This window comes from Siphateles boraxobius, unplaced genomic scaffold (assembly GCF_051911475.1).
Source record: "Siphateles boraxobius isolate OS27281-9 unplaced genomic scaffold, OSU_SipBor_1 8, whole genome shotgun sequence".
NCBI classification, from domain to species: Eukaryota; Metazoa; Chordata; class Actinopteri; order Cypriniformes; family Leuciscidae; genus Siphateles; species Siphateles boraxobius.
The window spans coordinates 9,555,120-9,581,693 of NW_027509208.1; the positions used below are offsets into that span (position 1 = coordinate 9,555,120).

A 26,574-nucleotide genomic window follows, 5' to 3' on the forward strand; every position below is an offset into this window, starting at 1 on the left:
GATATATTTAATTTTATATTGTCTGATGTAAATGCATACAAGTATATTTAGGGTTTAAATGATCATAACGGGACGTAAAGGATCAAATGTTGCCGCAATTACGCTTTGGCGTAAAAAAATTTAGTTCGATCTGCTTTTTGAAATGAACTGTTCGAAAGAACCGATTCGTGGAGATGACTCGGACAGTCCTTTTGACAAACTCGCGCTTTAAAATGACGTTTTAGTGTTGCTTGAAATAACGTCCAATCACTGCTCGAATGTTTTACTCGTCGAGAAATTTGAAAGTACTGGCGACTGGCGGGGCAAAATACTAGTTTATGTTGGTCAATTAAATTTAGTTTAAAATACATTTAGTTGATGCAACATGTCTGAAAAACCTTTATATGCAGATCAATTTAAGAGAAATGACGATGAGTTCAGATACACGATGGAAGCTATTTTTCAGAAGGTAGGTAACGATAACGTTAGTGTTCATTCAAACGAATGTGTAAGATAAAGCACATGTATTGGCATATGTCTTATAAAAAAAAGTGTATTCATAACATATGTAGCGACTCATATGAAGCAACGGTTTATTACGTCCTTTCTAGTATTCCAGTTTAAATGATCCTGGAATAGACGTCTGTCTGAAAACAATGACCTGCAGGACAGTAGGAGGTAAAATATCGAAAATAAAAACTGATGTTGTTTTTCCTCACTAGATGATTATAAATGTATAAACACTAATGTTGTCGTCTTTTTACCTAAACTTTCAAATTTGTTTCTGAGTTTGTGAAATATATCTACAGGTCCTGTGCCCATTGACAGTGCAGAGGGAGAACGTGAGCTGGAAGAATTAAAAGTAAGACTCGACACTGTAAATATAAGCATATTCTATGCCTATTGTAAGCGTAAATATGAGTTTACTATTATTATTATTTACCCCAGATGTCGCTAGATTTGAACCATGGTTCCATTAGGATAACGTAAGGTTTCTTTTCTATTATTTAGACTCGAGTTAAAGCAGACTATTCCATGAGGGGTAAGAAACAGAAACAAAAATCAGTTTCGAGTATAATGCCATTTATCATCAATTTAAATGTTTAATCATTTCATCATGTTGTATTTTATAGAGTTTGAGGACCACGACAATGATCAGGTAGTAGAAAATTATAGATTCTATAAAAGCTCAAAAATGGCTTCTTATTGCCAAATGTTGTATCATTTTATTAGGGGTGTAAATCATGCATTTCATCACAATACAAATCGATTCCCTCCAACGATATTATATTACCAGTACCTCAAAACATGTTGCCATACACTTTTGATTGATTCGATATAGATTTTGGATGTCTATGGTTGAGATATCAATAATATTACAATATGATGTGCCTATTTTACAAAACCAGTCACATTTTTACAAATGCAACCAAAATATAACTTGAACAAACTGTGGTCTGTAACCAAATTTGGACATTCACAAAAAAACTACACTAGTTTTTCTAATAAAATATAGAAAAATAAATAATGGGAAAAAACAAAAATCAATTTGCGCATGGCATCATCAGTCATCTGATGACAGCCTCTCATTGGCTAGTGCAATGAGATAAATAATGAAAACGGACAAGAAACTCTTTCAATTCATAATATTTTTAGTAATTTGATCAATGCATCCCTACATTTTATGGAGCGTGTACAACCTAAACACAGACCAGCAGGCTGGTGTAGTGTAACTTTAAGTTTTTTATTTCAGATGGATGTGTCAGGGGTCACTGAGGATGATCTTAATGGCTCTGGTCAAAAGGAGAACAGCGAAAACGCGTGTAAGAAATTAGTATATAACACAAACAAACAAATAAGCTTACCCTACAATTTATCACAAAATAAACATTTCAGTTAGTATTTCTGTGCTATAAAATATTTAGAGTATGAACTACACTGCATGTTTATTTCTTCAATAAATGAATGTAAGAGTAGTTCTTATCTGATATCAAAATCATGTCTCAATGATTATCTTCTAGGGCACGGAGGTGGATCATTGCAGGTCTCTATGAGTCTGAATAACTCATCTTGTGTTTCTCTATGGGACGAGCTGTCTCAGCATGAGGAGGATGAAGAACTGGAGAAAACGCTGAGCAGCCATGGCAGTACCCTCCTGGATGTCTATCCCAGCATGCTCAACCAGATCGGCAAAGCCTATCGGCGACAGCATGTGACGGATACGGCGAGGGCTGTGGTGCAGAAGTATCGGCGCAAACACCGGCAAGCCGGCGCAACGCACCACAACTCATCCTTTAGGAATAGACACAACTACACTCTAAACAAAACAACAGATAACTCATTTACCAATCAAAGTCCAGTTCAAAGAAACATAAGCAATTGTTTCAAGGGCAGCGACAAACTTCAAAACTTGCTCAAGAACAAGAACAAGTCTTCACCGCTCAAAAATTCATCCTATGAGGCCAGTGCCTGTTTTTACTCACCCAGGAGGAACAGTGCAGATGTGAGCGGTGTGACGGATGAGTCTCCATGGACTGATTTGCATTTAACCAGGAAGCCAGAGCAGAATACTGCTTGTGTGATTGACTTATCCACACCCCCATATTCTGCTTCTCCCTCATTTAGTGACCAATCTCCAAATCTGGACCAAACCTATGATGTTGGACCAACATCTCATGCTGTTCCAGCCTCATATGTCTTTACTTCTCCACGAAAAAGCAAAGCAGGTCTGTCTATTATTGACCAGAGAGGAAGGTCAATTATCTCCCAGCCCTCCTCATTGGACAAAGACTGCTTCAGGGACCGCCTACACTCTCCTGTCTCCTCCCCGCAGCGTGGTCTCGTTGGTGTTTTATCTTCTAGTGGGAAAAGTAGCTTCAGACCCAGTGTGCTGAACATGGAAAAACAATTAAACTCAACAGCGAGTCCAAAGCAAAGATCTCCTGTCCACCATTTAGCCCATACTGAGGCCCTCAGATCTCCTTATGGTGCCAAACACGTGGCATTGTCGTCACCCCGACAGCACGTTCACGACCATGCTGACCTAAGTTTATCTAAGGCGGAGAAACCGTTCCGTTTTACACCATTCAAACGCCAACGCTCTCTTTCTGGCCCGCAGTCCACATACTCATTCAATAAACCGCAGATTGATGCTGAGTTCAGAAAGCTGTATCACCACTTCATCTGTCGTGCGACTTCATCACCGTGCCCTTCCTCTCACTGTCACCTCTGCGAGAGACACTCGAAGGAGACATTCCAAAGCCCCAGCTTTTCCTCCTCCAGCATGTCTGCTCTCGCATTGACACCTCTGAGGGCCAAGCTCAAGAAACGACAGCGTCAGCCTGAAGTGGAAGAGTCCCTCAGATTCAAACGCTTCCGAGAGAGTCGTTCCCCTCTTAAGCATCTCCAGCTGACAGGCAGATGTGTGAACTCTGCCATGTCAGAGCTTACTGAAGACAAACTTACCTGGGATAGAGCCGTCCTGCTGCAGTGCCCCAGTCCGCAGTTCCTCAGAGGCACTGGAAACCTCAGAAGAATCAGGGAGGCTAAATTAAGAATGCAAATAAACCAACGGGCTTTGTCTTGGGTAAGAGCATTATTAGTGTGACTATTATATAATTTGTTTACACACACATACACATTAATATAGTATTTATTTATGTTTGAATTACCTTATTATTATTCCTGGACATTTAATCTATTTAGCTTTATTTCAGTTAGTTGGCATTCAAGGCAACATTTCTAAACTTAATTTATCATTTAAAAATTTCAAATAAACAATTAAATGATCAACCTTGATAAGAAGTGATTCATGAATGCCACATCAGGATATTGTAATGATTTCTGAAGGATCATGTGACACTGAATACTGGGGTAATGGCTGCTGAAAATATTTATAATTTATTAATGCTGTAGAACATTGATTTTTCCACTTCCTTTGCAGAGAGATGCCCCAAGCGAGATCCATCCAGTGGAGGGTTTGTAGCCATATTTTCTTGTCTTACAAATACTTGTTCCGCATCATTATGGCCTCCTTATCTTTCTAATAGATATCCCAAATTGTTCGCCCATTAAATCATCCTTTACTTTGCTTCAGCAGCTGTTTCACCCATGAGACCATTTAATCAGAGTACCGCCCCACTCTCTCCGAGGTAATTCCAGCACAATCACATCCAATAAATAATATCAATGAATTACTTACAGCTTTCATATGAAGTTTATATATTAGTCCATAAATAATTTTTTTAGGGACTGACCTATATTCAAATTCTGTCTGAATCATATTTGTTGTGGCTGATAAATGGCTGGTGTTAAAATATTTACATTATTTTATCAAAAGAAAAAAAATTAAGCAAAATTAATCATATTAAATGCTATATATAGTGAATTTAGGGATTACAACAATATAATGTGGAATTTGAAAAAAAGATATTTTGGAATTTGATAAATATTACATTAAACAATGTTGTGTTTTAAAAAAATTAGCTTTGAGAGTAAAAAGAAGGCAATAAGCATGTACAATTACATATCAAATAGATTAAAAGAATCTCAGTACTGGCCGATAACAATATGGTAGCAATATTGTGCATCCCTAACATTGTCTTAGTTATTTCAGAAATTTGCTTTTTGCAGAAAATTTTGTTGTTTTCTTAGGAAAAGATCAGAGAACAGTGATTAAGAATGTTTTCTTCAGTCTCTCTAGGAGGCGACTGCAGTATGGACTTCTGCAGTGATGACCCTTATTGAGCGAATCCCACAAACTGCATTTCCCCTTGTGTGGTAAGCAACAATTACCCTCGTGAAGAAAGCAGGAGATGACATGAAGTCACATTGTAGACACTGCTTGAAATTTAACAGTCCTGTTTTAAATATATATGTACTTTTAAACCCTGTTTGTTACATTGTTGTTGTGTAAATATCTTTCCATCACTTTGAAAACCCCTTGTGCTTCAATTTTAATAGAAACCAGCATTTTTCTTTAAATAATATTGTCCAATTACATGTGCATTCGGTATCAATGGTATCATTGGTCTGTAAATAATTCAAATGTTTTGTTCAAACTTTAATAAACAAATATGTGTGTTTCACATACAGGGTTTCATTTTGTGCATGTCTTGAGGACCAACAGAGAAGCAGGATAATTTGTGTCTTTAAGAAGCAGGACTGCTTACATTAAGTCAAAACTTGGTCAGCGTGAGAACACTGCTTACATGGTTATTGAAATGGATTTTGTGAATCTATTTTATTTATTTATTCTTATTAGATGATAATCTGTCTTACCTAAACTAGTGGTTTGAAATCTGACAGCACCAGAAATACATTTAAAGGAATGTTTGAGAATTGAAAATAAATGTTTTATTTTAGTTCTAATGCAGTATTGGCCTGCCTTTTTTTAATGACATTTACAAATGTTAAGGTGGCACTTTTCCATACAAAAAAAAATTAATACATTTATGTGAAGTAGTTCAGAGAGCTGAAATTCACCACTCTAGCTCCACAGGGTATTTTCCTGTGAGACAGGCTGTGCAGTGGCCATATCTAGTAGTCTTAGTGCTTGAGCTGATCCTCTCATCTTTCCCATGTGACTCTATCCCACTTCGAACAGCAGATACCAGGCCCTCAACTGACAGGTAACGGACACTTGTAGCACCTGTTCAAAGTAATTAAAGCACATAATTATTTAAAAAAATGTGATAGGAAAGTGTGTGTACTTGTATACAAAACCTTAGCAATTAAGTAAATCTGCACCCTGACTTACCAATATAACTTGCTATGTCTTCAAACTCTGGTCTGTTAGCAATTAGCTCCTCTTTGGTAGGAATGTTGATGCCCATGTAGCATGGGAACCGGATTGGAGGTGATGCAACACGAATGTGGACCTGTAAGTTGTCATGTAACAAAGACATTGTGTCGGTAAAAAAAACAGCAGCAAACATCCAGAACTAATTCAAAAACATTTTACCTCTGTTGCACCTGCTTCCTTCAGCAGTTTAATAATAGGGGAGATGGTGTTGCCCCTCACGATGGAATCATCAATAAGCACCACTCGTTTACCAGCAAAGTTGTCAGTCAATGCCCCAAACTTCTTGGCCACTCCAAGTTGACGAAGGCGAGTGTTTGGTTGAATGAACGTTCTGCCCACGTAGCGGTTCTTACACAGCACCTCTACATACGGAAGGCCAGACTTATAGAGAGACAGAATGTAAAACTTTATAATCTCCCTGCGTGAACCAATAAAGCATTTAAACGTGTACAGCTCCTCATTACTCACTTGCTGTGCGTATCCTAATGCAGCAGGTGTAGCTGATTCTGGAACAGTGCTGACAACATCAGCATCAGTGGGCGCCTCAATGGCCAACTCCCGTCCACAGCGCTGCCTCACTGTATATACCATCTGACCTGTACACCAACAAAAAGTGCTTATTTCACCTAGTACTATATACTACCGCTTACATAAAGTAGGTATGTTTTTTAAATAAACCTCTTATGCTAATCAAGGCTGCATTTATTTGATAAAAAAAAAACTTCAACACCCATAATGCACTGTGCTCAATCCGACTGTCCGTGAGCGGGAATACAAAAATGCGCAAGTAGGATATTTTGTTTTAACCAATAAATTTATATCATATGGTGGACTTTAACTTACAAATAAACCAGGAGATCAGGGTGCAGGTAACATGGAGAAAGAGTACACTGTTCATTTACATATACGTCCGACATTGTAACAATACAAAGCTGGTTGAAAATGCGTGAACATGCCCTTTAATTTGTCCTTTGATCCCAAACTTTTGAACAGCAGTTTTCACCACATATTACGGTTATATCCTACCTATCACTCAAAACATAAAAATATTATGAACTTGCCTTCAAATATGGAGTCTGGCCTTGCAAAGTAAACATACTCAAATATGCAGAAAGCAGGAGGGTCTCCTTCAGGTCGTGGGACAACACTCAATGTCTTTAATCCATTTTTAGAGATCTGGACAATCTCTCCAGGCTGTACTTCACGATAATACCTGACAACAGAAAAATGGAAAACTGTACACAAACAAACAAACTTATAAAATATTCAGTAGCTATGTGGGCTTAGGGATAGAAACCCCTTTAAAGAAATTGTATAAATAATCAAAAGTAAAAAAAAAAAAAAAAACACTTTCCCCTATTTTAATTACACCAAAAGCAGAAATCAAATCAAACAGAGTGCTCCTTTTGGAATGATGTGAACATACTTTGCTCCAATGGACTGGAAGCTACAGGACTCAGATGAGACCACCCAGCCTTCTGTGTCTGCTTCTCCAGCACCTAAAGAAAATAAAAACGAGTTTAGCAGGCCACATGCCTTAAGCCTTTATATCGAAGCCAGTGACATGCCAAGTTATAAATACACACTACTTAAAACTAGCCCCAAAAGCACAGAGGAATATATTTTGAAGAATGTCTATAACCAGACAGTTGATGGACCCCATTGACTTGCATAGTAGTAATACTATGGAAGTGGGGTCCATCAACTGTCTGGTTATCGACATTCTTCAAAATATCTTCCTTTGTGTTCAGCAGAAGAAAGAAATTCATACAGGCTTGAAACAACTTGAGGGTGAGTAAACGATGACAGAATTTTCATTTTTAAGATTTTTTTAACTATTCCTTTCAGCCATTACATTTTGCATACTAACTGATAATTTGACATAATTATTTATCATGAGAGCTTAGTCAGTCACACCAAAATAACATTACATTTATACTGATAGTTGTAACAATATATAATCATCCCTTTGCATCTTTGCAGTATGAATTGGTTTATGTTGGCTTTATACGTTGATTACCATTTGTAGCATGTTTTACCTCTTCTAGTTGAGTGTGTACATCTACTTACAGATTAAGACTTAAATAAAGCTGTCCTTTTATAGTGTCTTCTAGGGGCTGTGCGATTTGGGGGGGAAAATGTATTTAAGTAAAATGCAATACTTTTATTTTACAGTTTAACTGTAAAATTTCAATACTAATATTAATGGCCCTTAAAAGGAACTCTTTAACAACAACAAGTTTATAAGCACTTCTCATTCCAAGTATGGGAAGATTGTTGGCGCATGTTACATTCCCAAATGCATAATATATGTGACCCAAATTCAGGGCAGATACAGAGATGTCTTCACCTCCAACCCTTTCCCTCACTGAGAATAACTCTTTTGGTCTGCACACACCTGAGCTGTGCAGTTTGGATATGGGCACTAGACGTCCAATAGAAAGCGGCCTATTTCCATAGGGGTCTCTCACAGCATAGATCACATCTTTATACATCACTAGCAGCGAGTATGAAGTAGGTGTCTCTGACATCAGGTTCTTTATACTGACAAACACAAACAAACATACAAAAATATATTTATAAAAAAGTCTACAGAAAAGGACTTCATTTTGCAAGAAGTAAGACAGACAGGGTTTAACGAACAGTGACCCAATTAGATGTTGCAGTGATGAGGATGGACTTGCATAACTTACCGAGCAACCCAATCAGGAGTGTCAAGCTCCTCCATGGGTGGAGTCAAAGCAAGGACCTGTGTGATTAGTTCACTGTCTGAGCTGGTGGAGAGACCAACACCATGGCGCATAACCTACATCACACAAACACCTTGAATCAAATAGAAAAAAGAAAAAAATAACCCCACCCTTCCACTTGAAATTGTATCCCGAAAGGGGCGAACACACTACACATTTTGTTCCATTGGCTTCCATTCATACGCATGTGAATGCGGGAGACAGGAAACACAAGCTCATGTTAATTTTTCTGCTTTCCAAAGTTTGAAAAACTGCCCTAATATATCATGTTGTGACCTGAATTAAAAGAATCTAAACTTTAAATCTGAAGGATTGCAGTAAAGTACAGTAGATTGCACATTTTAACATTTTGGATTTAATAAATTGTGGAATAATATTTTTTTACAAAAGACACCGCAAGTCCTAAGAATTTTTGCGTGCTCAAAGTCTAGTGTGACTGCCGCTTAAGAATCAAAGCCCACCTTCTTGCGCAGCGCGGAGGCATTGACCAGTTCTCCATTGTGTGCCACTGCAATCTTGCCATGCAGCGTGTCTACCACAAAAGGCTGGCAATTCTGCAGCTCTGAGATGCCCGTGGTGGAGTAACGTGTGTGTCCGATGCCTAGGTTAACATTGCGCAGTTTCAGCAAATCTTCTGGTTTAAAAGCTGTATTCACTAAGCCCATGCCCTGTGTGAGAGAGAGAAGCAATTATGTCAGGCAAGTCTAATCTTGTATTCACTGCGGTATGTTGATATGTGTTGGCCCATGGAAGAGGATGAAAGCGATCAGTAGATGTTGTACACATCGAAATGCAGTGTAATTTTTACTCTACCTTCAGGGTGGTGTATGTTGGTTGGTTTGTTCCAGTACTCGTGACAATTCCAGCACTCTCCTGGCCCCTATTTAACAAAGCGTATTGTAAAATATTCAGTTATTTCCACATTAATGATCTACAAGAAATTATGCAGATTTAGCAACCGTCTTACACAGAAAAGACACATTAAAATGATCCAAATTTTAAGTACAAGACATTTATAATGTAACAAAAGATTTATATTTAAATAAATGCTATTCTATTGAACATTCTACTCATTAAAAGAATCCTGAAATGTGAAAATGAGAAATGTTTCCACAAATATATTAAGCAGTGTATTTATTAAACCGTTTTAAACATTAATAATAATAAATATTCAATAATGTTTCTTCAGCACCAAATCCGCATATTAGAATGATTTCCGAACAAGCATCGTGACACTGAAGAGGAGTAATGATAATGAAAATTCAGTTTGGGAACATCACAGGTTAAAAAAACAATACATTAAAATACAATAATAGAAAATACAATAAAAGAAATCTGATTAAAATGTTAATGAGACACATTACAGTTTTACTGTATTTATTTTAATCAAATAAATGCATCCTTTGCAGAGCATAAAAGGCTTTTTCATAAACATTGAATAGTGTATACTGACATCAATAACATTACAAGAGGAGCCCATTCACAATCACGATTCATTTTATCAACGAGTGAAAGTGTTGGATGATAGAGAGATTACCAAAGTTAAGTAGAGTAGCGACTAGTCATGTGATCTCAACATGGCAGCCTCCATGAGGAGTCCCACTCCATGTGAAATTAAAAACACTTGTATTAGGCTTCCAACATGACGGTCTTCATCTCATGTGAATATTAGGGCTGAGCATCTATTAAGATGTCCCAATTCGATTCTGAATCACAAGATCTCAATTCGATTATCAATTTGATTAACTGATTTCAATGATTCCACTATTAAATTAATAAAATAGTTTTTTTTACCCATGTATCATTGTAATAAATTAGGCTATGACACCCCACATTTTAGATAACAGTGAAATTTAACAATTCTCGATTGCAATTTCAATAGCACATCAAAAACTACTAATATCAATTTCAAAGAATATTTAAAAACAAGTAAACCGTCATAAATACAAAAATAAATAATTAAACTACAAGCAATAAAAAAATAAATACAAGAGAACAAAGATACAAATTAAATGTTCTGTGCTTTTCAATGTAGGTCTAACAGTTCTCAGGTACAGAAATTGAAGTTAGTCAAATGTAAAATAAAACTGCATATAAACTTCAGTGAACAAATTAGTAACTAAATGTTATTCAGTGAAGAGCAGGGAGTGATTTCTCTGTCTTTTATTGTTTGATTAACATGACAGACAGCAGCAGGAATTAGCACATGCGTTCTTTCTCTACTGTATACTTAAGCCATAACCGACTACTTGTACACTCGCAAAGGGGGACATTTTGACATAAGTCTGTGTGAATTTGTCCGTTTAAGCACAGGGAAACTTGAAAGAGAATTAATTTGATTATTTACACGTTGTCTGGAGCAGCCGTGCGTGCTTCGGGTGTGTGCATGCCCACACAAAACTTCTCACAGCGCGCTCGCGAGTTCTCTTGCGCTTTATGCTTAAATTAGCCAGGTTTGAAAACGCGTGCAAACAAATAATAAACTTTCGTGACCATAAAGCACTGGCCCGATCGGGACAGTACACGTCATTCGACTGTCCGAAACTTCTTTAAAGCCGCACCTGCATGTTCAGCACTGAATGAATGACAGGATCCCCCCCTGTAACGCGGTAGGGGGAGAAGGGTCTGGCTCCTGAGAAGGGTCTGGATGGCATCTAGGAGAAGACTGGTAATAAGTTTAACGTCAATCAGATTTCATGTTCAATTTTTGCGGAAATACATAACGGAAAAAATATCAATTCGTGGCTTTTGAGAATTGATTTCGAATCGACCACATTTTAAAAAACGATTAATCGAAAAATCTTACATGATTAAAAAAAAATTTAACTAGTTAACTGTACTCTAATATAAAGAAAGGGTAGATATAGTGACAAACTGATTTTTACAGGCACCATCAATGGTAAAATATGAAGGGAGTCAGGTTTAGTATTTGTGATATTGCATGTAGTGAACCATTAGAAAACATGTCTTTGCAAGTGTAGTCTGGAGAGAGAATGTGTCCCTCCCATTCTTCCCTTTCTCCCGCCATTTTACACAAACAAAATCAAAATCAAGCCAAATCTATTTTTAAGATTGAATGACTGCACAGTGTGTGTTACGCAGATAAAACTGGTTTATGTGAAACGGTTAGCCAGAGAATGAGAAAGAGGGGGAGGGGAGGGGGAGAGGGAATGAGAGAGAGAAAGAGACCGAAAGCATTACGTGAAAGCATATACAGTTTATCCCAAAGATGAGACCGAAGAACCATAACGACATTTAAATCAAGCGTGCAGCCAAACGCCTTTGAGCCTTTTCCTCGCGTCTTTTTGAGGAAGATTGACACAGCAAGTGCAACTCATTTGCCAAGCCACTTCTCACGTTTCCTCCCCGGCCCTCCCCCACCACACACAGCTTAAGCCAGTCATGAGGCTGTACTCGGTCACGTGGCCATTCCTAACTGGCTCAGTCGTCTGGTTGCCTTGGACACTGAGCTTAAAGTCAACAGGGAGGGGGAGCAGAGAGGATAAAGGCAGAGGCGAACAAACAGAAGCCATTTCTAGGCAAGCTTAGAAACATGGAGCCTGAAACAGACCAACAAAGACATACTGGGGAGGACAAGAGGCAGAAGGACACAGCTGGACACTGGAGAGGGGATGAAGTGAAAACTCTGCTTTCAGTGTGGAGGGAGAGACAAGCCTGGGAAGAGGAAGAGAGCAGGGCAAAGTATGAGGCCATCTCAAGCCGTCTGAGAGAGCTTGGGGTGTGTAGAGAATGGCTTGAATGTAAGGCCCAGAGTAGGAGCATGGCTCTTCCAGACTGGAGGCCTACGCAGACGGTATACAAACGCTCTTCTGCAGATAGTAGGCCGCAGACCCAAAGGCCTTACCTGGCAGATGAAGAGCCGAATGCTGCCAGAAGAGAGGAGCCTGCTTCACTGACAGGTCTTCAGGAAGGTAATTCTCAAACGATAGCAAAACTAAAATCCTGAAACTACAATATTTTTGTAGTATATATACATATATACATATATATATATATATATATATATATATATATATATATATATATATATATATATATATATATAGTTAATTTGAAATAATATATAAATAAAATAAAATACATTCTACAACACTTTTTAATTTCCAGTAAAACAGTGGTTCACCACTAGGGGGCCTAAGGAAACTTCTAAGCCTCGAGATGACTTAATTATTTTAAATAAGACAAAGCAACTAATAAATAAATAAATACTTATTTTTTCAAATATCCATATTCTTATCCATCTCTATATATATATTAGTCTAAAAGTGTGATTTCAAGTCCTGGAAATGTCATTAATAAAATCTTAATGTAATAAAGTTAGTAAAAAATGAATATGCATTTTATAGCTTTGTTGGGTTTAATTAGTTAGAAATTGTGAGTAAGAAATATTTTTTAAATACCCTTATCCAGTAAAGGGTTAAGGTTACAACTGGAAAAGTCATGGGGCCAAATATAGTTGTGAAAAATCGGGGGCCTTGGAAGCTAATAGTTTGAGAATCCCTGCTGTAAAACCTCTAATCTGAAAGCCCATTAGCTAATACTTGCACGAGCTAATTTATTTAAAAACCTGGTGGATTTTAAAAACCCACCTGGTGGCTCCATTCAGCTACATTGTTTATACTAAATATTCCTTTGCCTAATGTTGCCAAACCTGTTGTTACGTAATAGCCAATTTACTTCTAGGGCTGGAAGGAGGTAGACACTGGTCTGACAAGGAGGTTCGGGCTCTTCTTACGGTTTGGTCCGACAAGGAGGTTCACAAGCAGCTTCAACGCTCCCACAGAAACAAGGCCATTTTCCAGGAGATGGCACGTCGGCTGGAGTGCCAACACAGCGTGGTGCGTGACTGGAGACAGTGCCGCACTAAATACAAGAACATGAAATATGACTACAAAGTCAGCAAGAGTCAAGGCCGGCCAATAAGGTTCTTCGCTGAGCTTGATGCTATAATGCAGGGCAAAAACATTGAGGGTAGATTTGAGGAGGACGAGTCACCAAGGAACATACTAGACAGGGACCAGGTGGCAATGAGGCGTGAACCTGTCGAAGAACAGGTTATCAAGATTGATGATGGTAAAATTTATTTTAATAAAATGCAACAAAATAGCTCAGGTTCTCCATCTAGAAGTTTACTTTTTCCATCTTTATGCCCTTCTTTTAGATGAAAGTCTGGCAGAGATGCAAACAATAATGAATGCCACCACTCATCCGCTGATGGCAAGAGAGACCGGTGAGTTCTGACAAAAACTGGAATGCTAAATGCTGTTTCAACATCTTAAATTTCTCAAAAACCTCTTTTTTTTCAGCGACGACAACAGCAGCAGCAGTAAACGAGATGAACATAATAACAGTGCACGATTCAGGCAGAAACTGGAGTGAAGAAGAGGTGGCCGCACTCCTTCAAATCTGGGCCGAAGAAGGGATTCAGCGACAGCTACAGGGTTCAACCAGAAACAAAGACATATTTGTGCAGATTTCACGCAGGCTTCTTCAGCAGGGTGTGGAAAGGGACTGGAAACAGTGTCGCACTAAGTACAAAAACTTGAAATACCTCTATCGTTCTCTGCAGAGAGGAAAAGCCGACATCGGAGATCCTCGCCGTGTCATGAGGTTTTACGAACAGCTGGATTCCCTTTTGTCTAAGCCACCTAGAAGTCGACTGAATTACGCTGAGTTTTCCGACACAAATCATTTACTGAGGAACTCTAGGATGTTTACTCCTTCAGCATTTGAGGAACACTCCATGGGTGGACTTCCACATGAGAACAATGACATGGTTGCAGTTAGATATGACCAGCCGCCCACTGATGAGGCCACATTGAGATCTCCTGCCATTTCTGCAAGAGTCTTTCAAAACCAGACTGAGGCCGAAGGCATTTTAACAAGACCAGACGAAGTGTCAAATGTTGAATTTGAGATACCTGAAATCAATTCCACAACAGTAAGGCCTACTGGCAGCCCTCCAATAGAATATGAACAGCATCTCTCATCTGACTCCATCTCTGCTGTTATTTATGACGACAGTCATAATTACAGAAGGATCCCAGGTATTAAAACAAATTATACCAGTGGTTCTCAACTGGTTTTGCATCAGATATCATGTGGCGACCATAAACACAACCAAATTGGTATATCGTATAAGAGGGAACGAAATGAAACAAAATAAAGAAAAATAAATATTTTTGATTTTAAAGACAATAATTCCCTGCCCAAACACAATTATCCTTCTTGAACCCATATTTTATGTAGTCTGAGTAAAATTTTATTTTACCTGGCAAAATTTTGTTCATGTTTTTTTTTAAATAAGGGCATTTTTGAGGATGACGTAATCGGTCCATGTTGGCACTTCTGCATTTTCTGCCAAGTGACAGATGATTTTGCTATCCTAATTAGTTTTCTTATCCTGCTGTTAGAATCCCAATCAGAAAATTGTTTGGTTACGACTCACCAGTTGAGAACCACTGAATTATACTACAAAAAATACTTCATTGTGCACATAATGTTACTCTCATTTGCATTTTCTCAATATGTGTGCATATATTTGCAATGTAGACAGCAGCGACCAATCATACACAAGAGGAGAGCATGTGTCGGCAACCAAAGGGAGAAAGAGGAAAGCTGCAGATGAAGGTTTTATTCTCCTCACAGACATTCTCAAAGTTATGAGCAGAGTTAGGTGTGACTGAGTCAGTCTTGTGACTTAAGTTTGACTAATTGAATCAAGATTGGGAATTAGAACGCACTGATAAGGATACATAGAAAGCATTTCACAACAAATGAAAATGTGATTTAATTTGTAGACAACATAACAGTGGCAATGCAAACAATCTTGAACTCATCTGGAAATCAAAATAAAATAGTTACACAAGGGAATCAGGATGGAACCAAGAGTAATTATAGTTTAATAAATTAATATACATCTATTACTGGAAATAATCTTAATTATGAAATTCATCAGTATTATCACTTTCTTTGACAAATGTAGCATAATAGGAAAGGGCAATGAACAAACACGTTCTTTGACCCATGTAACAGTGTTATCTTATATGTGTTTAGGGGATCGTTTGCTTTGTAAACAGTTTCATCAGAGCACTGATGATGGAGAAAGCAGCACAGACTGGTCGGAGAACATAGACTTCCAATGCAAAGAAGAGGATCAATACATTCCGATCATGGAGATAACCTCTGTGTGCTCAATGGCATCCAATGCAATCACATCTGAACAATCGGTGAGACGCAGGGCAATAAAAGTCTATTAATCTGTGATTTTACTGGATAGCTGCAGGGTATTGCAAATCGTCATGTTGACTATGAGCTATGTCAGTATATCATTATATCAGTAAGAAAACAAGATCAGGCAATTGCAAAAGTTGCACCTAGGTAAATTTTGCACCTGCATGGCAGAGAGCACTAAATTACAGTGGTCAACATTTGAAGTGGATCAAAAAAGTTAATCAAAGTTGTCCTAAGACAAGAACGGGTATTGTTCAAAATTCATGTATAACTTTGATGCAAGGTTTTGATCCACTTCATGTTGACTACTGTAGTTTGTATATCATATGTGAAACAAGAGATTTGTTTCAGTGTTTTCAACCTGGGAACCACAGGCAAATTCCTGCATATTATAGGATACTTTATTTAAAAGAAGAAGAAGAAAAAGCATATCAGTCTTGATGATTTTGAAATCTAGATGATTTGCTGGTTTAAGATGGTTTCCCAGACAGCATTTACATCTGTGCCAGGTCCGTTTTCGAATCAGTAGATTCGCGCAGCAGTCGCACTCAATATGCAGATCTGCACCAACTCTGCGCCAGACTTGTCTGTAGCTTCGACTGTGACAGTCCGTCCGGCGGGTGCGGCGCCGATCCGGGGCAGACCATACGCGCCACGACTGAATTGAGTCCGCCTGGCGGGTTTGGACCGTATCCGCGCGAGCTGCGTAGACCATTCGCGCCACAACTGAATTGAGTCCGCCTGGCGGGTTTGGACCGGATCCGTGCGAGCTGCGCAGACCATACGCGCCACAACTGAATTGAGTCCGCCTGCCGGTTGTGGACCGGAGCCGCGCGAGCTGCGCAGACCGGACGCGCGGGCGGCACCCCACATAAACCCGCTGACAAGAGTGGAAGAGTGCAGGCTGCACCGTCTCTGCTAATTGGTAAGTGCATTATACACGTATAATTTAGTAAGTACATTATAAAAGTAAACTGGTGTTGATGTCATATTAGTCTGTTACATAATTATATTAAAAATAAAAGTTTACAAACGTTTACACTGACATTCTTACAACCTGAGACGTGTCAGATAAGCTGGGTAGTAGCAGGCGGTTAGCTGGTAGTATAGGTTATTTTAAACATCCACAACTAATGTGAACATATGCTTTAAGGCTGAATGGGTGGTATTTGCTTATTATTCTCCAAAATTGCTGAATATCGTGTCCATTGTGTGTTAGCTGCAAAATCGTATAACGTTAGCCTACCCACAAACGTTACCAGCGGTGACCGCTGCTAGCAACTGCAACAATAACAAATTAATGACTTCCCACGTCCAAATACATTAAATTAGTTCGACGTCAGTATCATATCAATTCTCACTGTATTATACCGGCTGTAGAGTGCGACATATATGTGATATGTCGATATGTTAGCTATCAAACTACCTGCAAATTACTGTTGCTTACCTCCAGTTCGTGTTGCAAAATGGATAAACCATATTAACGTTACCCACGTCTTCTAAGCCACTGCGATGTGCCTCTTTTATTAATTTGTTAAACAAGCTGTTTGTGAAATAGCCTAAAGCGGTTTTTAATTTCCATTGATGACTGATTATTGCAGTGTTCGGACATACTATTTATAGGCTGTTAATAACTTTAATTATAGGCCTATAATTCATTGTATAATCGATCTAACGTTAAATGTTTTTAGATAATTTTCAGCCCAAGCAAGCTCCTATATAATATTATTATCCTCCCAGCGTGTCTATGCGGTGATGCGCAGTTAAATTATTGCGTGGCATATTAATAATAATAATAATAGCCTATCAATTTAACAATAAAAGTAGGCCTTCCCTAATAATAATAATAACAACAACAATAATAATAATACAGTCATACTAATAATAATTTAATGCATAAATTTGAAATGCTAAATCCTCTTAAGACGATCTAGACACGGCAGGCAAAAACATTTTCTCTCATTAGGTTCAAAATTATTTTTTCATTGTGTTCACATATTAGATGGAGAAATAATTACAGAGGGATTTATGGATATCTACTTTTGTTATCCTTTAAATCAAAATATACTGTCTATGAATATGTTGCCCATACCTCGCTATCATTTATCAATCTTTTACTTCTCACTAATTTAGTCTCTTGTTTCCACAGGTGGGAATGCTGGCCTTCATTGGTGGAAGAGATACCAAAAACATCATAACCAACCAAGGCTATTATGGCTCGTAAGTATTATATATAGATGCCTTTCACTTTACATAATCACCACTCTCTCATTCATTCACTCACTACTCTATGAAGGTAAAAGAGTATCAGCACTAAAGAGCACGTAGATGTGAATTTGAGAACTTGTACAATAAATATTCATACTTGTACGTGAACATTTACACTCACAGCTCCAATGTGAAAACCTGTCAAATTAAAATCTGAAGTTGAATGTTGAAATTTGCACTCGCAGAGAAAAGTCACAAACCTGTATTTTGAATTTGAAGCTGCAGACAAGTAGTCACAAATGTGTAAAATGCCATTCACAGAAATACAATGACAGACACAAACTTGTAATATATATTTGCATTTAATCGCAGTACAACCTCAATTAGGCACTTGCAACTTCTCAAATCTGTCACTGCAATTTCAATTTCAAACTTCGCGCCTTGAATTTTGCTACTCTTTTTTCGCAACTCAGTGGCGGCGAGAGAGAGGGGGGGGGGGGGGGTGTTTTCTCCCTCCCATAGAAAACGCTTAATGAGGCTTAATGGACCAACAGTTATAAAAAATAAAACACGATTCGTTATAAATTATTAATAAAACACAGGCAGCAGGTTTATTTGCTCTGAACACAAATTTGGTCATATTTAGTCATATTCTGTGCTCATCGGCTTTTCTGTTGATTGCATTATTAGTATGGTGTTTACTGAGTTTGATAATATCATTTATTTCTTTAAATATCAGTCTAATGCATTAAGTCATGTTAGCTTTTCAGAGCGTCCCCCTTTCTCTCTTACTGCCACTGAGTTGCAAGTGCACAAGTTAGTTTTGCAACTTGCACGAAAGAGTAGCAAAATTCAAGGCGCGAAATTTGAAATTGCAGTGACAGATTTGAGAAGTTGCAAGTGCCTAATTGAGGTTGTACTGCGATTAAATGCAAATATATATTACAAGTTTGTGCGTGTCGTATTTCTGTGAATGGCATTTTACACATTTGTGACTACTTGTCTGCAGCTTCAAATTCAAAATACAGGTTTGTGACTTTTGTCTGCGAGTGCAAATTTCAACATTCAACTTCAGATTTTAATTTGACAGGTTTTCACATTGGAGCTGTGAGTGTAAATGTTCACGTACAAGTATGAATATTTATTGTAAAAGTTTTCAAATTCACATCTTCGTGCTCTTGAGTGTTGTTACTCTTTTACCTTTATACTACTCATTCTACACCACTTTAGACTTTAGTCACATTTATTATTATTTATTTGTGCAAGCATTGTACTATAATGTCATGTAATAAAGAATCTTTGAATATTGGATCTAATATTTACTCTTTGTTTCTTTGCTTTGTGTCCTTTTTGTACGTCTTACAGGAGCAGTGAGGAAGAATCCCATGTCTGGCAAAGCCACAGACACCGAGATAAACCAGTATAACATCAGGTGGTTTAATCTGACATGCGACCGTGGGGGTGGCCGCCGTGCCCGGTCACACCCAACTAATGAGCAATAAATGTGATTAAAATAAAAAAAGTTTTTTGAAAATTACAAATTGTCTGGGTGTTTGTGCCTTAATTGTCTGATAGCCTAAATATGAATCACAGACCAGGGCCAGATGAGCCCCAGATGTAAAATATGAGTCACGGATCTGGGCCAGATCTGCACCACATGTCATGGCATTAATAACTGTACTGGGCCAGTGCTGGCCCAGATCTGTCTCTGATCCGTAATTCCAACCTGTTCCGGTATTGGGCCGTTGGAAAGAATGAGCCCGGCCCAGGTCCGTTAAGCGGATCTGCGCCAAATGCTAATGAAGACCTGGCCCAAATCTGGCCCAAATATATTTTGCTGTCTGGGTTTCCCGTCCACCCTAACCCCCTTTAAAATGCAACAGAACAGCCTGACCAGACTGGGAGCATAGGCTGGATTATGTAGGCCTAATATATTTTTTCAGATGGAATTATCTTAATATTTTGTTCCATAGTAGGAGTAAAATACCCCAAGTCACATAAACACGGAGCAGCTAATTAACAGCAGCACACTTACCTGTGCTGTAAAGCAACAAGTCCAAGTGTCAAAATCTGCGCGACCTCCAGTTGCGTTGGCCATTCCCCCGCTGCCACACAGCCGAACACCCCGCATTCCTCTCCAATGCCCGACTCCTCAAACTCCATGTCCTCCTCTCCGAATAGAGCTGGCTGGGTTTGTACTGATGGTTAGCGTGTTTTTCCACGCTGGCTGGCTGGAATCTCTCAAACCACGTGTTTGTTTCCTCACACAGCGGAACATGCGGCAGGGCAAGAGGATTTGGCAACACAAATGCTCAAATGAACAGAAACATGAGATTTGAAGTCTAAAGTTGGAGCAAATGGAAAATAAAAAGTTTAGCAAAGCAAGTTTTGTCAAATCAATAAAATGTTCAAAGTCGTAGAGATAAATTGTGAAAAAATGCGCTCAATGCCTTGCGTAACGCGCTCAAACTTCAATGTAACTTAGTTTGCAAAGATGCATCAGAACTAATGTTTGCTCCTAAACATATCAATGGATAAGTCTTTTCTTTTGTCTTTCAAAGTATGCAGGTTAAGATTGTGCCCACGTGGGGATGATGGCATTACTCTGATTGGTTTTTAAGAATCGCCAGAGTGTCGTAACGCGTTGCTCTCGTGAAAATAAATGAGTTGAGTCTCGCTCCTCTTCGACATACTTTATATCAGCCTTCCTCTGACGTCCTGGTAGTTATTAAAACGTTTGCCTGAAACCCTGCGACACAGAATAATCAAGTTTCTATTCATTTTTTGCAGGAAAAACGACGCTCAACGACAATGTCGAACACAGCAGGTAAGTTTGAAATCATTTGTCTTCTTGTATATTTCGGGTGTTCACCATGTTTTTACCGCTGTGCAGTTGCGCAGTGAATACAAATTCGCCCACATGGCATTACTCATTAGACGATGTTAAATTCTTTTGTTTTCTGATATGTTATTAATACGAATCAGTAACACTACTAGATGAGGAAATATGGTAGTATAAGTATTTTCAGCCTAAATAAATCAGAATTTGGGTCATCAATGACAAGTCTGTAGTAGAAATCTTTTAAAATCTAGTTTAAAACATGTCCATTTCTTAAAAATATAGTTTTTTTATCCAGAGAAATGATGTAATGACTGTAAAATATGATTTGTGTAACCATCAAAAAACAATTATTATCAATTCAAATACCTTACTTTAAAATTCCCAAAGCAAACTATTGTTTTAAAATAAAATATGAATTTTTGAGTCATTATAAATCAAGAAGTTTTCTTGAGGTTTATCCATTTCACCTTAACAAAAAATTGTTTTTTTAAATTAAAAGGTCAAATTTTAAATGAGGCCCTAAAGATGTCATCTGTTTTAGGTTTTCTTGTCACATGACAAAATAATGGGTTCCTTCATGTCTGTTTTGTCACACTGGTTTTGATTAGGCGTACACATTTTTTTCAATTAATATTATTTTAAAACTAAATTACTTGATTGATTTTTTTTTAAATTGTGAAACATTATTATTATTATTGCTGTTAAGAAATAGATAGACAAACTTAATTTTTTTCAAGAGCAAAAAAAGACCATTGATTATTGTCTTAAAGTCACATACATTGGAATGGAATTAATGTGTATTGTTGCCTTGGTTTTTTTAATGTTTAGAACTGAAACTAGGTCAAAAACTGAACGAGGGTAAGACCAAGCAGATCTTTGAGCTTGTGGGTGAGCCAGGTCATGTTCTGGTCCAGTCCAAAGACCAGATCACAGCGGGCAATGCGGTTCGGAAGGATCAGATGGAGGGAAAAGCCGCCATTGCCAACAAGACCACCAGCTGTGTGTTCAAACTTTTACAGGATGCTGGTGAGATTTCCTTTCTGTAGACGTGATTAAATGAAAACTAATTATAAAAAAAACATTTGGCAACCTGGTTAATTTATTTGTCACAAACAATATTCATCCAAAAAAATTAGTTAAAGATCTTCATGAGGTAGCCCCAATTTCAAAGTTGCCAGAGGTCTCTAGATATGTAGTATCTATGTCTAGTATCTTTGCTAGAAGTAATTTACTTTTAAAAAAGTTCCCACAACCTCAGCAATTTTAGTGAATTAAAGTTGGTGTACACCATGTGCAGCTTTTGATGAAGGATTTACTGTGGGGAAATGACTGCCTTGTGACAGGCATGCTTCCTTTAATTATTCTCCATTACAATATGCATGCTGTGTTTAGGCTATTAAGACTGCTGTCCCAGTTTCACAGTGTGAAAGCATGTGTCTTTTGTCAGTCATGCATCTTCTCTGCAGAGTCTTGTGTCAGTATATCACTGCACTCTGCTTGAAAATTATGTTAATGTACTAGACCAATCAGTTTGCCATTTCTAAAAGGATGCACACAGTGATGCGAATTGTGAATCACTTTCTACCAGGGCTTAAGACGGCATTTGTCAGGCAGCATTCTGAGACTGCGTTTGTGGCGTCCCGATGTGAGATGATACCCATTGAGTGGGTCTGCAGGCGCATAGCCACAGGCTCCTTCCTCAAACGCAACCCTGGGGTCAAAGAGGGCTACCGCTTCACTCCTCTAAAAATGGAAATGTTCTTTAAGGTGAGGTTCTGTTAATCAGAAATAAAGTTGAGAAGGCTTTTAATCGATCACATTTAAATGTAACGTCATGTTATTTTCAATTTTTTCCACATATTGATCACCCATTTACTTCCACTATTCTTCATTCAGGATGATGCCAATAATGACCCTCAGTGGTCAGAAGAGCAGCTGTTGGCGGCTGGGTTTGAGCTGGCAGGTCTGACTATTGGTCGCTGTGAGGTGGACATCATGAGCAAAAGCACGGTGGCCATTTTTGAAGTCCTGGAGAAGGCTTGGGCCACACAGGACTGCACGCTGGTGGATATGAAAGTAAGAAATCTCTCGTAGAGAAGTCCACACTACAACTCTAACGACTCAGAAGAACAATGTTGTTGGAATCACTCTCAGAATGATTTTTTCCATCTGATGAACGATAAGCCAATCAGAATCCATCCTATTTTAAATGGCTTTACGGTTTAAGGCAGCAAACACCATAAATCAATCGTAGCGTTAGTTCTGGCAGGTCACATTAGTCAAGCTCGCATCAGCTGACTCTCAGCTGATCCACGTCTACCTATAGGAATATGACGCCTATCACTGTATTCATATATAAGCTCCTTCAGTATTATCAGCAGCAATCATGTTTCTCAGGAGCTAATTACCCTCCTCCATGCCCAGCTCCTCCTCTCGTCAGTCAGTATGGCATTCTGATTCCCCTTGAATCAGACTAAATTCTCGAATTGTTGTACATTAAAATATTGACATTAATAAAATCTGCAATACATTCATGTTGGTTCTGTTCTGTTTACCCTAAAGGGGTTATTGCTGCTCTCCCTGCTCTTATCCATGCTAGGCTGCATGGATGCGCAGAGAGTTCTTGCCCAGAGCAGAACCATACCGCCAATCCAAACTATATGCTAATTGTCAATCGTAATAAAAATAATAAACAGAACATTATCATCCATTGAAGTGGATGCTGTTATAGTTATTGTTATAGCTATCTTTATAGTATTGTCCTTGGTTTGAACAGGCTCCTAATTATTTTTGTATTATTGTGGTAATTGCTACTTACAGTAGAGGTTTAATGCCAATAATCTCTCATTTTAGATCGAATTCGGTGTAAATGTGACCACTAAAGAGATTGTGCTGGCTGATGTGATTGACAACGACTCATGGAGGCTCTGGCCAGCTGGGGATCGCAGCCAGCAGAAAGACAAACAGGTAAATAGCCAAGCATCATGATGCGTTTAAAAACTATATACCTCAGGCATGAAATTAATTTATGCTACTTCTTTACTAGAGTAAAGCTAGAAGCCACTAAGAGTTTAGTATTAATCCGGTGAAGCAAATGTCCTTCTGCTATGATTATCATGATCTTTCCTGAGAGAACTAACTAACCTGTGGCAATACCTATATGAAAATGACGGTCAGATAAATACTGTTCTCTGTGTAGGTTTACCGTGACCTGAAAGAAGTCACTCCTGAGGCCATGCAGATGGTAAAGAGGAACTTTGAGTGGGTCGCAGAGCGAGTCAAGGTACCATTATTTACAAAAGATTTATATTTTTGATGTGTTTGTTTACCTTGTAATCTTTAAATCAAAATATAACTGGATCTAACCAAGTCCCCGCCCTAATCGTTTTCTTTTGAAGATTTGTTACGCTCAGATCAATTACGCTCAATTTCTTTTACTGCATCAAGAAGCTGAACGCTAACATTGAGCTCTGTGACCTTTGGCTATTTACTTAGTTCCCCTAGTTCAGGCTGTCATCCCTCTTAATTTCGCTCTTCCTCCAATAAAAATCTTTCACAACATCTAAATGACACCCCCCCCCTCCCCAGTCTCAATGAACCTTACCACCTTTCCTTGCTAAAACTTTAGATGGGATTTCTATTTGAGAGAGTATTTTTTGTTTTGTTTGTTCCACCATGGTTGAGTTCCCGATAATGTTTGGATTATTCTAACTGAAGCATTAGTGACTAATGGGAATCTCATTCTGTGTGTGCATCTAGCTGCTCTTGGAGTCAAAGGCGAGAGGAAGGGTAGTAGTTCTGATGGGCTCTACCTCAGATGTGGCTCACTGTGAGAAGATCCGTAAGGCTTGTGGTTCATATGGCATTCCCTGCCACCTTAGAGTCACCTCTGCCCATAAAGGCCCTGATGAGACACTCCGCATCAAAGCTGAATATGAGGGTATGACCGAATCTAACATTGTCATTTGATCTATTAAGAACAGAACAGAACAAGCATGCCCTTTCTGTAGACTTTTTTTCTCATGGCTTTTTTCATTTCCAAAATGATGTAAAATGTATATTTAAAACTATTTGAAATGGGCTGTTTAAAACATAACATGTTTTAAACCCAATATTTTAATCCATACCACTTTAGTATAGGGAGGTTATTGCTTAATATAATAACTGATTTAATTGATAAATGTTTTTCTCCTCAGGTGATGGAGTTCCCACCATCTTTGTAGCAGTGGCAGGCAGAAGTAATGGCTTGGGTCCCGTGATGTCAGGAAACACTGCGTATCCTGTTATTAACTGTCCTCCAATTACCCCTGACTGGGGTGCTCAGGACATCTGGTCATCTCTTCGCATGCCTAGCGGTACCGATTTAAATGTCATTAATTATTGTTTGTGTCACTTTATGTATGATATGATTATCTGTATTGTAATTGGTGAGTGGACACTACTACAGACATGCATGGGGGCTGAATTTTTTATTATTATTTTGTCTCTTATACTCACCAAGGTTGCTCTTATTTGATCAAGATACAGTAAAAACAGCAATATCGTAAAACATTAAAGCAATTTTTAAAATAATTTACTCCTGTGATGGCAAAGCTGAGTTTTCAGCATCATTACTCCAGTCTTCAGTGTCACATGATCCTTTAGAAGGCCTTCTCATATATGCTGATTTGCTAGTCAAGAAGCAATTCTTATTATCAATGTTGAATACAATTGTGTTGCTTAATTTTGTCGAAACCATGATATTTTTTTAAAGATTATTTGATGAAAAAAAGGTCAGAACAGCATTTATTTGAAATAGAATTCTTTTGTTACATTATAAATGTATTTACTGGCAGTAAATTTGTAAAAAAGTATTTGTTTCTTAAAAAAACTTTTTAATTTAAAGCCAACCAACTTTTTAATGGTATTTAAACAGCTGTCCAGCTGAATTGTATGCAATGCTAAACATTTTCTCCTTCTCACTCTTTCAGGTCTGGGCTGCTCCACTGTTCTTTCTCCTGAAGCTGCTGCCCAGTTCGCAGCTCAGATCCTAGGTCTAAATGACCATTTGATCTGGGCCAGACTTCGGGCATCCATGCTGAACACCTGGGTCTCCCTGAAACAAGCTGACAAGAAGCTGCAAGAGTGCAGCCTGTAATAGATCAGCATTTTCTTTCCCTCCAAACACTATGTACATTTTGCATAAATTTTTGTGTACACCCCAGTCATTGCATATAAACAAGCCTATGTGAAATGCTGACCTAGAGCTTATTTGCAATAATACCATTTAAGGAGTACATTACATCAATAAACATTCCTCTGATACATTTGACTTGGTGATTTGTTCTTCTCTCAGCAAAATATATGAATAAATGAATATATAACCCCCCCATACTTTTCAAACCCTTCCTCTCTGACAAAAGCAATCTAAATCTTTAATAATTTTAATAATAATAGCTGACTTTAATAGCTGAAAATACAAATTGCATTTTGTAAATCAGACAGTAAGCAGACTTTATATAGAAACAGGATCCCTACATAACAGTCAGGGAATTAAAAAATGATATAAAAATATTATTTGCAGGCCTGAAAAAAAGTAATACGAATGGCTATAGTGATTTGTAAATTCTTTCTAGTTTCACTGTGAATATTTTCATTTGCAAGATATTCGTGAGTTCTTCTTGACCAAACATCCGTATAAGTTGTGTGAAATGTCAGTCTGTTCATTGTTTTACTGTACATTTATGAGTACTAATCAT

At 38.1% G+C, this 26,574-nt stretch overlaps 3 protein-coding genes across 8 annotated transcripts; 2 read left to right on the forward strand and 1 right to left on the reverse strand.

Annotated features, from left to right (window-relative positions):
- Positions 1-264: 264 nt before the first annotated feature.
- On the forward strand, positions 265-5,349 carry LOC143729722 (uncharacterized). 3 transcript variants are annotated; one of them, XM_077221088.1, is made up of 10 exons: positions 265-448; positions 591-657; positions 789-841; positions 991-1,021; positions 1,113-1,138; positions 1,733-1,802; positions 2,001-3,565; positions 3,923-3,956; positions 4,079-4,130; positions 4,673-5,349. In XM_077221088.1, exons 1-10 carry the CDS (start codon positions 365-367, stop codon positions 4,710-4,712), a joined length of 2,022 nt encoding a protein of 673 aa, XP_077077203.1. In that variant the 5' UTR covers positions 265-364; the 3' UTR covers positions 4,713-5,349. The 3 variants fall into 3 exon arrangements, with proteins under 3 accessions (XP_077077203.1, XP_077077202.1, XP_077077204.1); XM_077221087.1 differs by having other exon boundaries at positions 4,076-4,130; positions 4,673-4,852; XM_077221089.1 differs by lacking the exons at positions 991-1,021; positions 1,113-1,138 and having other exon boundaries at positions 4,076-4,130; positions 4,673-4,852.
- On the reverse strand, positions 5,312-20,261 carry ppat (phosphoribosyl pyrophosphate amidotransferase). The gene is made up of 11 exons (XM_077221090.1): positions 20,030-20,261; positions 9,346-9,412; positions 8,994-9,200; positions 8,476-8,588; positions 8,181-8,326; positions 7,209-7,281; positions 6,844-6,995; positions 6,251-6,378; positions 5,942-6,163; positions 5,738-5,858; positions 5,312-5,629 (listed from the first exon to the last, which is right to left on the reverse strand). Exons 1-11 carry the CDS (start codon positions 20,155-20,157, stop codon positions 5,460-5,462), a joined length of 1,527 nt encoding a protein of 508 aa, XP_077077205.1. The 5' UTR covers positions 20,158-20,261; the 3' UTR covers positions 5,312-5,459.
- On the forward strand, positions 10,952-26,142 carry paics (phosphoribosylaminoimidazole carboxylase, phosphoribosylaminoimidazole succinocarboxamide synthetase). 4 transcript variants are annotated; one of them, XM_077221081.1, is made up of 15 exons: positions 10,952-12,464; positions 13,237-13,626; positions 13,715-13,783; positions 13,860-14,600; positions 15,106-15,183; positions 15,610-15,782; positions 20,785-20,821; positions 21,665-21,862; positions 22,425-22,603; positions 22,733-22,912; positions 23,690-23,803; positions 24,036-24,119; positions 24,596-24,776; positions 25,033-25,191; positions 25,807-26,142. In XM_077221081.1, the coding sequence occupies exons 1-15, from the start codon at positions 12,086-12,088 to the stop codon at positions 25,971-25,973; spliced, it is 3,129 nt and encodes a 1,042-aa protein (XP_077077196.1). In that variant the 5' UTR covers positions 10,952-12,085; the 3' UTR covers positions 25,974-26,142. The 4 variants fall into 4 exon arrangements, with proteins under 4 accessions (XP_077077196.1, XP_077077198.1, XP_077077199.1 ...); XM_077221084.1 differs by lacking the exons at positions 10,952-12,464; positions 13,237-13,626; positions 13,715-13,783; ... (1 more) ...; positions 15,106-15,183; positions 15,610-15,782 and adding exons at positions 20,278-20,470; positions 20,556-20,660; XM_077221083.1 differs by lacking the exons at positions 10,952-12,464; positions 13,237-13,626; positions 13,715-13,783; ... (1 more) ...; positions 15,106-15,183; positions 15,610-15,782 and adding an exon at positions 20,254-20,660.
- Positions 26,143-26,574: the final 432 nt, after the last annotated feature.